This window comes from Corvus hawaiiensis, chromosome 11 (genome assembly GCF_020740725.1).
Source record: "Corvus hawaiiensis isolate bCorHaw1 chromosome 11, bCorHaw1.pri.cur, whole genome shotgun sequence".
NCBI lineage: Eukaryota > Metazoa > Chordata > Aves > Passeriformes > Corvidae > Corvus > Corvus hawaiiensis.
In genome coordinates this window covers 23916689-23931171 of record NC_063223.1, presented here as the reverse complement: position 1 = coordinate 23931171, position 14483 = coordinate 23916689, and the positions used below count along the sequence as shown (strand labels likewise).

At 55.1% G+C, this 14483-nt stretch overlaps 1 protein-coding gene across 1 annotated transcript; it reads left to right on the top strand.

Moving 5' to 3' along the window:
- Nucleotides 1-3653: 3653 nt before the first annotated feature.
- Nucleotides 3654-12486, top strand: LOC125331742. The gene is made up of 11 exons (XM_048316084.1): nucleotides 3654-3858; nucleotides 4169-4426; nucleotides 4585-4866; nucleotides 4987-5271; nucleotides 5378-5474; nucleotides 9104-9267; nucleotides 10501-10761; nucleotides 11298-11582; nucleotides 11668-11952; nucleotides 12075-12171; nucleotides 12302-12486. Exons 1-11 carry the CDS (start codon nucleotides 3669-3671, stop codon nucleotides 12345-12347), a joined length of 2250 nt encoding a protein of 749 aa, XP_048172041.1. The 5' UTR covers nucleotides 3654-3668; the 3' UTR covers nucleotides 12348-12486.
- The last annotated feature ends 1997 nt before the right edge of the window (nucleotides 12487-14483 follow it).

Genomic DNA, 14483 nt, shown 5'->3' with positions numbered 1-14483 from the left:
CAAGATGGACTCCAGTGCTATGCTTCACAGCATTAAAAAGGTCAAGATTATGGGTAATACTTTGCATTAGATATTGCCACTACACTACAACTTGGGTAATTTTTTATGCATTCACTATGTAATGGGATGAGGCTGGAATTGAAGATTTCAGACATGCCAAGTCCATGCTCAGGCAGCTTTTTGCTGCCATGATTATGCTTTTTAAATGATCTATCATTCTGGAACCACCCCCTGAACCGGGACCCCTTGAGCACATACCTGCCCAGTCTCACATGGAACACTGAGGGGTTGGTACTGTACCAGGAGCAGCATGTGGCTGTTTAACTGTGTCTCAGGTAACTTGCCTGGCAGGAGAAGACTATGCTCTGAGTCAGACAGTGCAACACCTGGGCCCTTTGGCTTGTTCCACCCTGGCCCACAGGCATCCACCCTCCATACTGACCTGTTCTGGTCTGGACTACCCTCAGCAGTGGAACGAAGCTTTCCCTCCAAGAAGAATGGAACAGTTATGAAACTGGTTCCATTTATCTTTTTCTCCTTAGTCCTTTCCCACAAACCTAAGTCAAGGCTGTGTGTACCAATTCAATCCCTTCTGCCAGAGGACTGTGCAATGAGATGCACAGGGCGAGGGGGGACCAGGAAAGGGATGAAGGGTTGATAACAAGCCGTAAGTAAGAGCAGTTATCCCTGAGTTGATATTTATCACTGCTTATGTCAGAAGATGACATCCCACTTCCCTGATCTTAGCATAAAAAAGGACCTTTACCAAGAGCTGGCAATGTGCAGCCTGGAGAAGAGAAGGCTCAAGGAGGCATTTTATCAATGTTCAAATGCCTGGAGGGAGAGAGCTGGGACACCAGAGCCTGGCTCTTGGCACTGGTGCCCAAGGGCAGGCCCAGAGGCAGAAAGTTTGACCTGGGACACAGGAGGTTCTGTTCCCCATCAGGAAACACTTCTTCTGTGTGAGAGAGACCAAGCCATGGCAGAGGTTGAGCAGGGAGGTTTTCCTACCTTGGGGATACTTGAATGTGGTCCTGGGCAGCTGGCTGTAGGTGACTCCACTTGGGCAAGGGCTTGGGCCCAATGGTCTCCAGAGTTCCCTTCCAGCCTTGGCCACAGTGTGATGTGGTGAAGAAGTGTTTTCTGAGAGAGTTTCTTTCCCTTGTTAAACCATCTGTATCTTGACCTCTGAGTGTTTTCTCACATTTGCCTTTGTGACTCTCTGCCCTCTCCCCCTGAGGGGGTGGGTGAGCAGCAGGATGGGGGCATCACCTGCCAGCCAGGACCACCCCCTCTTGCCCCTGAGGGGACTGCAATCCTGCAGAGAAGCCAGGGGCGAGCACAGGCAAAGCAAGAGGCCTTGCTGTGCACAGACCCTGTTCTCTGCACTTCCTGGTGCTTGGCTGGTGGCATTGAGTGTGACTTGCAGCTGTAATGAGCAGGAAAAGTCTGAGGGGAAGCTGAGCTTGGGAATGGGCAGGAACAAAGCCAAATTGGTCTACTTCAAATGAAGTGACCGTTTTGGGTTTGTCTTTGGTCCCCTGGAGTTTGTGGGATTTAGCAATTTTGTATCTAGTGATTACTTCCACCAGTAAGGAGAAATGAAATATGAGTAGATAGAAGTGGATTGATGCACCTCATCTGGACCTACTGGGGACTGCTTGTTATTTGAGTTTTGTCACATGCACCTGCGCAGGACAGAGGGCTGTGAATGGCCTCTCAGCTGCTCAGCAGGAAGTGGCCAACAGTCATCTTAGGGGAGACCATGGGGACAAGTGATCACCTCACAGGACTGCAGAGACAAAAGTCCCCTTGTCTCTTCCCTCCCTGGCTGCCCCGTGACTGTGCTTTGCCATCCTGACAGCCAAACACTCTCCTTTGGGTCTAGGACGAGTGGGAGGGATGCGGACTTTGTGGTATAGGCGGACATCCCCTGTGTCATGCCGCTGGGGAAGTTGGGGCCATTTCTGGGCCTACCAGGCCACCACAGCAGCCCGACTTCTCTCTGGGACAGCTCCGTGGAAGGGAAGGGGTTCGGTGTCCTTTTGTCCTCATGTCTGACTCAGTGCCATGGGGTGCTGGAGCTCAGCCTGCAGCAGCCCCATATGGGCCTTCCCCATGTCCCTACAGAGGGAGACACCAAAAATGGCAACATGGAGCAGTGACACCTGGTCCCAGTTGTGCTTGGAAGGGTCACATACCAACGTGGATACCCCTGCTCCTGTTGTGTTTGGTTGTTATGGGGTCACCCCACTTCAGACTTCTCCTCGGCTGTGGTTTCAGCTCTGCCTTTGCCCTCAACATGAGCAGCCCCCAGGAAAGGGGGAGAGAAACTGCAGGTGATGGAGGAGCAGTGGATAGGGGACATCGTGGGGGGAGGCTGTCTCTGGTCACCCCATCGTCCCTCCAGCACTGGACACTGGTGCCAGTTTGGACAGAGCAGGGGCAGGGCTCCCACCATTTCTGTTCCCATGCACAGGGGACTCTTGGGGAGGCGGACCGGATTCCTCACCAAAGCTGCTGGGAAGGAAAGGGGAGTTGCCAGGCTGCAGCCAATCCTCAGGCCCTCCCCTGTGGGGGTGTTTAGGGCAGAGTTCAGGCTCCCCGACACTGTGGGGTGCAGGGAAGCAGAGAGGCAGCTCCCAGGCTCCATGGCATAGATGGAGCTCCATGGAAAGGGGGAAGCTGCATATCCACTGCAACTCCCTGGAATGGGCCCGATGGTGGGGGTCTCATCCCCATCCCAGTTCGAAGATCCTGTCCAGCCGAGTGCCACTGCTCCAGGAGTCTGATGACTGTCAATGGGAAACGGTCCTTTCCAGCCCCTGCAGCCCATCTTTCCCCTTGGCGGCGACCACCACACTATAGCTGCTCTTCGCTTCTTGCACCCCAAGAAGAGCTCCTGGAGGACTGCTTCCTCCAGCTGTCCCTGCAGCCATCCCTGACCCCACAGCTGTGGTCCAGGCTGGAACTGCTCATTACCTCAACCCTGGGAAGTCCCTTCCCCAGGATCAGACCAGCAGTGCTGAGGGGTCAAGGGATATTGCCATCAACTTTTCTCCATCCCTCTCACCCCTCACAGCTTTCCAAGGCCATGGCCCAGCTCGCCTGCAGGTTTGCCACATCGCTGGCTTATATAACTGTTGCCATCACAGTGGCCTGGCTGTGGGACAGTTGGGAGGTAACAAAGAGGCATGGGACCAGTGCACAGCCTGGGAGCACAGAGAGCCCAGACGTGAGGCCCCATGGTGGGAATAGGGTTTGCCTGCCTCCTGTGGGAAAGACAGCCACGTTGTTGTGAACCCACCTGGCAGCACAGAGCAGGTGGCAATGCCTGTTCTATGCGGGGCCAGATATGCCAGGCACGAGTAAGGGACGCTCCTATCAGGACAATGGATGCAGCGCATGGCCAAGTGACATGTCCACCCGAAAGGGGGGTAGAAAAGAAGACTCAGTTCACCCACATCACCCTGATTGGCAAGGTGCTGCTGCAGCAATGAGGGACTGCTCCTGCATGCAATGGGATGACCTTGCTCCCAATCAAATTCCCCCAGCACTCACAGCCATACTCAGGATGCTCCAGCTCACTCCAAGTGGGAACCTCAGAGCCCTCCCCTAAACCTCAGTGCCAGCCCCATTGGCTGCCAGGGCCATTAGCACCAGCAGAGATGCCCAGGCAGAGCCAGTCTGAGGAGACATCTGAGGCCACATCTCTCAGCAGTCTCTTCTTCCTGCTGCTGCACCCTCTGCTGCACACTCTGGGCCTCACTGCTGGAACCATGCAGTCCCCTTGCTGCTGCCTTCTCTCTCTCCTCCTCCACCTCTTCCTCCTCTCTGGGACATGGGCAAACCTGGAGGGTAAGTAGGACCCCTGGCTCATATACCTCTACCTCCATGGGACTCTATAGGGGAGAGGCTTCTTGCTCCCCACCCACCTTGGGTACTTGCTTCCTCACTTGTCCCCTGGCTCCACATCTCCTCCCCAGCAGGGATGTAGCCACGCCAGGTGGGTGCAGGGGATGGGAACTGGGGCTGTAAAGGGTGTAAGGGGCTTATGGGGGGCCCATGGATCCCTGCAACCTCAAGGACCCATCCCTCAGCCCCTCCACTTTGCTCAGCCCTCTTCTCCCAGTCACATCTCCTCCCTGTCAACCATTGTCTCATGTAGGGACCTTCACTATCCGGCTGCTCCAGACCACCACCTTCCAAAACACTTCATTCGTGGACACAGAAGGGCTGGGCCTGCTGGAAGACATCGAACTCGGGTCTCTTGATAAACACACATTCTCCATCCGCTTCTACCAGCCCTGGCTGCGCCCAGCCCTGCCCCAAGCGGACTGGAACACCATTGAGAACCTGATTAAGATCTACTTGCAGCAGTTCAACCATCTGGTCAATGAAGGGGCCAGGCAAAGGGACGTCCCCTGTGAGTGCCCAGTCTTCACTGCATCCCCTTTCTGAACAGCAGCTGGGAAGTGGGGAAGGATGTGATAGTGCTGCTGCTGTATAGGAGACACTGACCATGTCTGCAGGAAGGCAATCCCAGCCCCTCATGCAACCTCTCTCTCCTCTCTGCCCCACCAGACCCCTTTGTGGTTCAGTGCATGGCAGGCTGCGAGCTCTACCCCAACAGAACCTCCCGGGCCTTTGCCTATGTGGGTTACAATGGTCAGGATTTCCTCCAGTTGGACACAGAGAATGCCACCTGGACCCTCTCCCAGGACACCAACTTGTCACGGTATGTCCAGTCATCTCTCCAGAACTACACTGCCTTCAGTGAGCTGGTGGAAATTCTCTTCAATGAGACTTGTGTCGATGACATGGAGGTGTTACTGCAGTATGGGAGGGCAGCTCTAGAGAGACAAGGTGAGACCACCCTGATCCTGCAACAGCTGCCCCAAAGCCCCCCCACACTGGGGCCAAGCTGTGCCCCAACGGGGCTTGCCCCATCCTGGCTTGCCCCACCCCTTTGCTCTCATTCCCCAGAGCTGCCTGTGGCCACGGTCTTCGCCCGCACTCCCAGCCTAGACCAGCTGCTGCTCGTTTGCCACGTCACTGGCTTCTACCCCCGTCCCATCAGCGTGGCGTGGCTGCGGGATGGCCAGGAGGTGCCTCCGGGCCCGGTGCTCAACACCAGCGCCATCCTGCCCAACGCTGACCTCACCTACCAGCTCCGCAGCGTCCTGGCCGTGACCCCCCGTGATGGGCACAGCTATGTCTGCCGTGTGCGCCACCAGAGCCTGGGCACCCGCGCCCTTCTCATCCCGTGGGGTAGGTGCCACCCGTGGGGAATGACATGGGGCTCCTGAGCCACCCTGCCCTGCAAGATGGAGCAAACCCCAGAAAGTTCATGGCAGCTTCTCCTTATGTTTCCCAGGGGACTCAGAAGTGGTGCTGATCACAGGGCTCGTGGCTGGGCTGCTTGCAGCCATGGCCGTAGCCGCCATGTCAGTGCTTTGGGTGTGGAGACAAAGGTGAGTCCCTGTCTGTCCCATGGAGCAGCAGTGAGAAAGGAGGGGAGGAGATGCCCAGGGGATTTCTGCACTGAGCAGAAAAGCAAAGCTCTTGCTTTGGCCCTGCCAGATGCTGTCTTGCACTCCCACAAGGTCTCTGCCATGGAGCATCCATCAGCTGCTCCCCTCTCATTTCAGAAAGCACCAGCAGATGGAGGAATCAGAGTCCAGGAACTCCATCCTGAGCAAAGAAGCTTAGCTCAGAAGGGAGCCAACAGTCCCCATTCCCTTCCACTGCCTTCACAGCAACAAGAACTACCTTTTTCTGCTTCACCTAAGTTCTGGGCATTGCCAATTACAAGACTAACTTAATTCAGAGATGCACAAGAGAAACCTGGGCAGCGTTTGACTCACTTGAATTTTCTAAACAGACACAAATGCAAGTCAGAGACCTCCTCACTTGTTACACGTGATCATCTCTTAGCTTGTGGCACTGGCCAGTGCACCCACTGATGCTCGAGGGCACCTCGATGCCCAATGGCAAATTCTCCCAGTTCTGGTTCAGTAACACTTTTGTCAGAAGGTGGAAAGCTGTACCCTTCTACTGTCACTTTCTGGTATTTTTTTTTCCCTAAAAATTGCCTTTATTAACCATATTCCAGAAATATTTGCGCTGAGACTGAGCTGTTCCATACAGACTAACAGAACCTGGCCAGAAATGGCTTTACAAAGTGCTGAGTAACACTGAAACTCTGGTGTAATGTGTGGGAGCTGCAGATGTGTATGAAATGAAAATAAACCATTCATATTTTCACTAAGCTCACGTGCTTTTCCTTAGCAGTTGCGTGGGCTTGGAGAGGTTTTGATCAGCCACGTATGGAAGCTGAAACACCACTGAATTATTGGCACTAATTGCAGAAAGCACCAAAGCACGGGGAAAAAACAGTACATGTGTGCCTGTGCATATATGAACATATTCTTACATATTGCATAGAAATAAGCAACTGTGCACACGGGGGTAAAGTGACCCCGAGGCTCCTAATAAAGGAGAAAAAGGAAGCCCGTGTCCCATCAAAGGTAGCACACACACACACACACAGAAAGGCATGTAGTTCATGCTCCCAATCAACTTGAACATGTAGCTTCAAAAGGTTTGGTTTTATTGGACACCTTCCTGCAAAGTTTCCCAGGATAAGTCTGGCAGCCGTGTGCAAGCCAGAAAACCTGGCTGCCTTGTTGCCATGTCCACCACAAATCCAATGGTGTTTGTTCTCTCCTGGCCAGACCCTGGAAACCACAAAGCTGGGGTCAGGACTGCATTTCTCTGGGAGCCAGAGTCACCTGCTGACATGACAGGGCTCAAGGACCTCACTGCAAGAGGAGTGACACCAAGCCTCTCCCAGCCCCTGCTGACTTGGGACAGACAGATGAAACTCTTAGGTGCAGGCATGCCTCCCTGCAGCCTTGGCATCCACAGGCAAATGGGGCAATTTCTCTCCCAAGCAGAGTGGAACATCCTGCAGCACTCATGGGACAGGGCAGACCAGGAGAGCAGGTGCAGCCAGTGAGGAAACCTGTTGAGGAAAGGTGTTCATGTGAATGACCTCCCAAGAGACCCTAGAGTACCACACCCACAAACACCTGGTACCAGGGAGGTGTCTGCAAGTGTTTGCTCACATTCCCTAAGAGACCTTACAATAACACACCTCACCCAGGCATTTTAAGAGGGTTCTTAAGGCACCTCATCCCAGCCCAGTGCACTGGGTGCTGCTGCCCACCCACTCACCCACCCAGAGTGACACCCAGTGGCACTGCATCGCTGTCCACCCCGCCCCAACTCACCCAGGCACAGCTCAGGGGGTTACAGCCTTCACCCCAGGGGAGATTGCAAGGACCAATGTCACCTGTGGGGTCTTTGAGGACCGGGGGCCACATGAGCACTTCAAAGTCCTACAGTCCCCTAGGGCAGGGGGAAAGTGAGGACCAGTAATCACTTGAGAGGACTGTAAGGACCAATGTCACCTGAGAGAACTGTGGGGACCAGTGGTAACCTGGGGGTGACTCTGAGGACCACGGTCACTCGAGAGGACTGTGAAGACCAACAGCCTGTGTGGACCAACAACCCTCTGTCCCCTTGGGTCATTTTCAGACCAGAGAAGTGACAATACGAAGGAGGAAGAAGTTGTGAGTAAAAAGGAAAGTGAAAAAAGCTCCGAACATGAGAAGTATATTCAATAGAAAAGTGCAAGGGCTAAAGCAGAACTTTAAAGCAGATCCACTGCAACAGTGGGAGACATCTGGAGGAAATTCTGAGGGGGCAAAACACATCGTGACCACCTGCACAAGCCAGGTGCCCGGTCCTGTCCCATCAGCAACTCAGACACCAGTAGTGTCACATGCACCTGCGCAGGACAGAGGGCTGTGAACGGCCTCTCAGCTGCTCAGCAGGAAGTGGCCAACAGTCATCTTAGGGGAGACCATGGGGACAAGTGATCACCTCACAGGACTGCAGAGACAAAAGTCTCCTTGTCTCTTCCCTCCCTGGCTGCCCCGTGACTGTGCTTTGCCATCCTGACAGCCAAACACTCTCCTTTGGGTCTAGGACGAGTGGGAGGGATGCGGACTTTGTGGTATAGGCGGACATCCCCTGTGTCATGCCGCTGGGGAAGTTGGGGCCATTTCTGGGCCTACCAGGCCACCGCAGCAGCCCAACTTCTCTCTGGGACAGCTCCGTGGAAGGGAAAAGATTCAGTATTTGGATGCTACCGAGGTGCACCCCTCAGACTTCCCCTTGGCTGTGGTTTTGGTTCTGCCTTCCCCCCCAGTGCAGGCACCACCCAAAAAAGGGGAAGAGAAACTGCATGCTGAGGAGAGGAGTCGGGGAGAAGCAGTCGATCAGGGACATTGTGGGGGAGAGGCTGACTCTGGTCACCCCATTGTCCCTCCAGCACAGGACACTGGTGCCAGTGGGGACAGAGCAGGGGGATAGCTCCCACCATTTCTGTTCCCATGCACAGGGGACTCTTGGGGAGGCGGACCGGATTCCACACCAAAGCTGCTGGGAAGGAAAGGGGAGTTGCCGGGCCCATCCCCAGGTGTTTAGAGCAGAGTTGGGGCTCCCCAGCAGTGTCCTACAGCTCGGGACTAAGTGGAACAGCTTGTCACCTCCTCCTTGGGAGCCCCATCCCCAGAATTAGGCAAGTGATGCAGGAGTAGCCTGAGCTGGAGGTGCCAGGAATGGGAAAGGGGGTGACCCAAAGTATCCCTTCTCCCTATGTGGGGGCTGAGAGGACAGCAACCATCTTTCTCCAGTCAGGTCTGAAATCCAAAAGCCATTGTCACCTGCATTGGAGCTGATGCATCCCACAAGAACAGGGATAGGACAATGTAAAATTTGTGGGGAGGGGGAGTCAGGAGAACCCAGCTTAGATCCTTGAAAATCTTTTTTCCTAGTGCTGTTTCCTGGGACTCTCTTTCCCTGCCTTCTCCTTCTGGCTAGGCTTTTCCCAGCCCCAGCCTGTCACGGCACTTCATGCTCAAGACCTTATTTCATCTTTTGTCCCTCCCACACGTCCCCAGCCTTCAGCTTGGGACCTCTGGGCCCCTCCCTGACACATTCATTCTCCTATTGGTGGAGAGCCACTGCAGTGACGGCTGGGCTGGGTTGAAGCTTGGGATCCCACAGGTTCTTCCTCCTCCCACGGTCACTGCTGCTGCTTTTTCAGCCTTGCCGCATGCACCATGCAGCCCCCTCACCTCCTCCTCTTCCTCTTTCTCCCGATCTTCCTCCCTGGGATGTGGGCAGACCCAGAGGGTAAGTGGGAGCTCTGGCTCACCTCGACTGCTTTCACCCCCCCCTCAACACCCTGTCAGAGGACCCCACAAATTCTCCTCAGGGGAGGCATGGCCAGGCCACTGTGCCGTATGGGGGGGACAGATGATCCCCAGCATTGGAGGGCCACCTCCTACTGTGCACCACCCGAACATGTTTGTCCTTGCCCACCCTCTCTCTTCCTGCCTCCAGCTCAAGACTTCTGCCCCACCAGCTCCAACACAGGGCCTTGGATCACAAGCAGATGAGACAAGAGTGGTCCCCAGCCGGGCCTTGGGTGTTGAGTTGCCCCCCAAGATGTCCTCCCCCTGCAGGGAGCCCATGGGTGCCAGGCAGGTCTCAGCTCCACGTGGTGCTGAGGGCCCCTTCCGGCAGCCCCTCGTTCGTTAGGGAGCTGCACCTGCAAGAGGCTGTTTTGGGCACTGCTGTCACACAGAGTGTTTTACCACAACCCCGTGAGACCTTATGCTTCCAGGGCAGGCAGCATCAGACACGGAAACGCCGGATTGATCTCTGGGCTGATGTCCTGGCTCTATCAGGGAGCCCCAAACCTGGACAAGATACCCTTTCCTTCCAACCATCCTCTATATCCTCTGCACTATGTGCAGGTCTTTGGCAGATACAGGTCCTGGCACAGGTGCTTGTCCTGGGGGGAAACATCACCCCAAATGAGCAGCGAGGTGCCCCTTCATCTGCTCTGCACAGTCAGAGAGCAGCACTGGCCAGGAGGGAGGCATGGAGGGGAGGGGACAAAATGCCTAAAATCCTCTGCAGGAAACAACCACTTTGTTGAAAGTAAAATAGAGAAGGAAAAAGAGCAGTGAAGTCAGAGGAAGTTCAGACAGGAAGGCGACCCTGAGCAGAATGAAAAGCTCATATGATCCTATGAAAATGATCATAGAAGTGCAGAATGATTTGGAGTGAAAAGGACCTTTAAAGGCTATTCAGTCCAACCCCTCTGCCATGGGCGCGGGCACCTTCCCTGCTCAGAGCCCCGAACAACCTGGCCTTGAATGTTTCCAGGGATGGGGCATCCACCATATGTCTGGGTAACGTGCCAGTGTCTCACTACCCCTCGCACTAAAAAAGATCTTTCTTATTATCTAGTCTGAATCCCCTGTTCCGCCTCCAGCACTTCCACTTCCCCCGTTTTCCCTTTAGCACCTCCACACATCTCCTTCCTGCACCCTTTCCCATCTCCATCCTTTCTCCTAGCAGAGCCACAGGTTATCCAGTACCTCCTGACTAGCTTCTTTGCCAACATCAGCTCTGCTGAGGTGTCATGCGTGGCAGTCGTAGAGGACATACCCATCTTTGCACTGGATCCTGCCAACTGGAGCATCCACTTCTACTGGTCCTGGGCCAGCCAGGCTGCAACTGAGGGTGACGGGGAAAAGATATTGTCCCAGTATAGAGTCGCTCTGCGCAATATGATCCGATTTGTGCACGACACAGTTCAGCAGACCAAACAGCACTGTGAGTATGGGAACGAGCCCTGCCAGAGCCCTAGTCCTTCTCCCCAGGTTCCGTCTGTGGCCTCCTCCCCATCAGGATGGCATTTGCACGGTGTCTCACAGGGTGCAACAGCTCCTGAAACACTGCAGCTGCTGGAACTGGCAGGAGTGGGTAGGGCAGCAGACCAAAAATACCCCTTGGGGCTTCTGCCATCTGGCACAGGGAACCCCTCTGCATGTCAGGGAGCTGCCGCCAAATTTACTGGAGCTGCAGGATTGACACAGCAAAGATCATGAAAGAGAAAACTGGGGGCAAGTATTTTGGGGAACAGAATTCTTTCTAAGCAAGCACTCCACACTGGTATCCACTCCATTCTTCCAAGGGGCCTGAGGGCTTGCAGGGTGTCCAGGGTCTCCTGAAGCATGGCCTTATGCCCTGCTGCCCACTGCACCCCGCTCTCCGCTGCACCCCTGTATGTGCCCTCAGCCACATGCCACCTCATGCCTCCCATGTTTCACACGCTCATGAGACCTCTCCACTGGCTTTGCCCTTGGCAGACCCATTGGTGGTCCAGTTACGTGCAGGCTGTGCGCTGTACCCCAACAGGACAAGCCGGGGCTTCCTGGATATCGGCTGGGATGGCAGAGACCTCGTAGCTTTTGAGGTAGATAAACAGCGCTGGGAGGCCCGGCAGCCATTCCAGCTGGCAGAGCTGGTCAGCAAGAGCCTCAACAGGCAGAAGTCCGTCACAGTGCTCTTGGAGTACCTTCTCTCCATCAAGATCTGCCAGAGCAACGTCCTCTCCCTGAAGCGGTATGGGAGGGCAGCACTGGAGAGACAAGGTGAGACCACCCTGACCCTGCAACAGCCGCCCCAAAGCCCCCCACACAACGAGGCTTGCCCCACCCCTTTGCTCTCATTCCCCAGAGCTGCCTGTGGCCACGGTCTTCGCCCGCACCCCCAGCCTAGACCAGCTGCTGCTCGTTTGCCACGTCACTGGCTTCTACCCCCGTCCCATCAGCGTGGCGTGGCTGCGGGATGGCCAGGAGGTGCCTCCGGGCCCAGTGCTCAACACCAGCGCCGTCCTGCCCAATGCTGACCTCACCTACCAGCTCCGCAGCGTCCTGGCCGTGACCCCCCGTGATGGGCACAGCTATGTCTGCCGTGTGCGCCACCAGAGCCTGGGCACCCGCGCCCTTCTCATCCCGTGGGGTAGGTGCCACCCATGGGTGATGGGATGCAGGCTGCAGATAGCAGCCACTGGCCCTGTGATAGGCAGCTCCTGACTGGTGCTGCCATCCTCACACAGATGCCCTCTTCTCTCCCTGTCTCAGAAAACCGCAGCAGAGCTCCAACTGCCAGCATCACCATTGCAGTGCTGCTTCTTGTGGCCATAGCCTCTGCCGGGGGATTTTGGTGGTGGAAGCGCAGGTGAGCTCTCCCTCCCATCACCTGCTGTAAGATTTACGGGCATGTAGGTTGGTCCAGGGGTTGCAGCAGCAGCTCCGTAGGGGTGAACTCCCTGGCTGTCAGCATGGTTCATGGTGTCCCTCCTTTGCAGGAAAGGTAACGAGGCTACATGGGAGACCCAGGAATTCATCATTTGAGACCTGGTTGTCCACCCAGCAAAAACCGCTTGCTCTCCCTTCTTACTTCGTGTCCCATCCCTGACCCATCAGGACCGACACGGTTTTGTTCTGGAAAACCACCGCATTAAACAGCTACAAACTTCCCCTAATGCACATAGCTCTCGTGTCTCTCACCCTTCTTCCCCCTCAGGAGCTTTTCCGAGGAAACCCCTCAGTGCACTACAGAGACTCCATATTGCAGCCAGGAAGACTCTTCCTTTCCCTGGACTGTGGTTGGTCTCCACCCGGCATGTCAGGAGAAGCCAGTCCTCTGACAGCCCCTCCCACATCTCTCCATGGCCAGTGCGTGTTCCTGACAGGGCAGTCACAACCTGAGACCAGACCACTGTGGGGCTACTGAGTGAGATGTGGGATGGAGCAGGCCACGAACCAGGGAGAGATGGAGAGAAGTAAGCTGTTTCACTGAGGAGAGAAGGGGAAGGGAGGACAAGTGACACCCCTGACATAGGAAGGCATTTTGAGCACATCGAGCTGCTCCAGGGCTGATCTCATCCTCTGTCCAGAATGGTTTTAGATCAGGGTCTCCTCCACTCCTGACTCCTGCCCCCATGCCTGCCTCCTGTCTCTGTAAAAGCTGGAAGGATGGGGGATTGTCACCCTTCCACTATGCCTGAGCGCCATGAAAGAGAGACACTGAGGCTCTGGGAGGCTCTGAGCAACACACCTCACAGCAGGACATGGAATGTGGATTGTCATCAGCTCATTACGTATTGTCCGTTGCTCCTTCCTCCTCATCCTGCTCCAGTGTGGAGTCCCACTCATAGGAGACAATCTTCCACAAATTTCTTCAGCATGGGTCCTTTCCATGGGCTGCAGTTCTTCACAAACTGCTGCAGCATGGGTCTTTTCTATGGGGTCAGTCCTTCAGAAACAGGCTGCTCCAGCATGGATTCTCCTCAAGGCCACAAGTCCTGCCAGGAACCTGCTCCAGCACAGCGTCACAGTCTCTCTCAGGCACACCCCCCTGCTAGGGCATTGGGCTCCTCCAAAGGCTGCAGGTGGATGTCGGCAGGTGTGGACCTTCATGGGCTGCTGCAGGACAGCTGCTTCACCATGCTCTTCACCACAGGCTGCAACGAGCACCATCTCTGCTCAGTTGCCTGGAGCCAACAGAGTCCCTGCCTTAACGCGCCCGAGCGAGCTGCCAACGATGACCCGTGCGACACCTGACGTCACCTGGTGCCCAGCAGATCCCCGGCGCCACCGCCCCGCCCGCTTCGCGCTTCCATTGGCCATATCACGGCCCGTTCGCCAATGGCATTCGTGCTCCTCCTGCATCACCTGTCGCCGGGCGGGCCTGGGGCAAGCACGGCGGAGTGGTGGCGCTGACCCGGACCCCCCGTCCCTGCCCTCGGCCCCATCCAAACCCCGGCCTGCGCTTCCAAGCATTCACTATGACTTCCCCCCGATTCCTCAGGCCGCCAGATCCAGGCCTCAGCCTCCCCCAGTACTGAAGAGCCGGGGATGACCCCAAGGTGTTTCCCGCCTCAGCTCTAGATTTCAAGATAAAGGCAAAAAACCAGGAGGATGTTTGCAATTGTCAGGCCTGCTTGAAAACTCAAAGCCGTGCTGCGCCACCTGTCTGGGGGAGCCAGAGAGACACGGTGAAATAATCCAACCATTTGGTCCAGAATGATCAGAGCTCTGTGGACCTCACTGTCATCCCATTGTTTCCCTCTCTCTTTCTGTATGCACATACCTATGTGTATGTACACAAAGTGTGCGTATAAAAATAATGAAAAATTAAGCTTTCAAATTTCATACTAAAGCAATAAAGACTCCATTTGGGTAGGTTATCCTGCAATTCCCACTTCTTCTGTGAAACATCTCTCATACCCATTGCCAGTGGGTATGCCAGGCAAGAAATCTGAGACACCAAGGTACAGTCATCTTTGGGGACTGACACCAGCAAAACTGCTTCTAATAAACTCAAGGGTAAAGCCTTTATTGTAAAATAAATTAATTGATGGATATTATAAACGGAAAAGATTAAAACTTACCTGATCTGTGAACCTTTTGTCCCTCATTCAAACATGGTCTCTGAACGCATTCAAAACCTCACCAGTACCTGTTTATTCACAGCTGGCTGCAAAC

Coding starts and splice junctions, on each gene's coding strand:
- LOC125331742 (XM_048316084.1), top strand. CDS start 3,669: ATGCCCAGGCAGAGCCAGTCTGAGGAGACATCTGAGGCCACATCTCTC. Junction 4,427..4,584: donor CAGGCAAAGGGACGTCCCCT/GTGAGTGCCCAG, acceptor CTGCCCCACCAG/ACCCCTTTGTGGTTCAGTGC. Junction 11,583..11,667: donor GGCAGCACTGGAGAGACAAG/GTGAGACCACCC, acceptor CTCATTCCCCAG/AGCTGCCTGTGGCCACGGTC.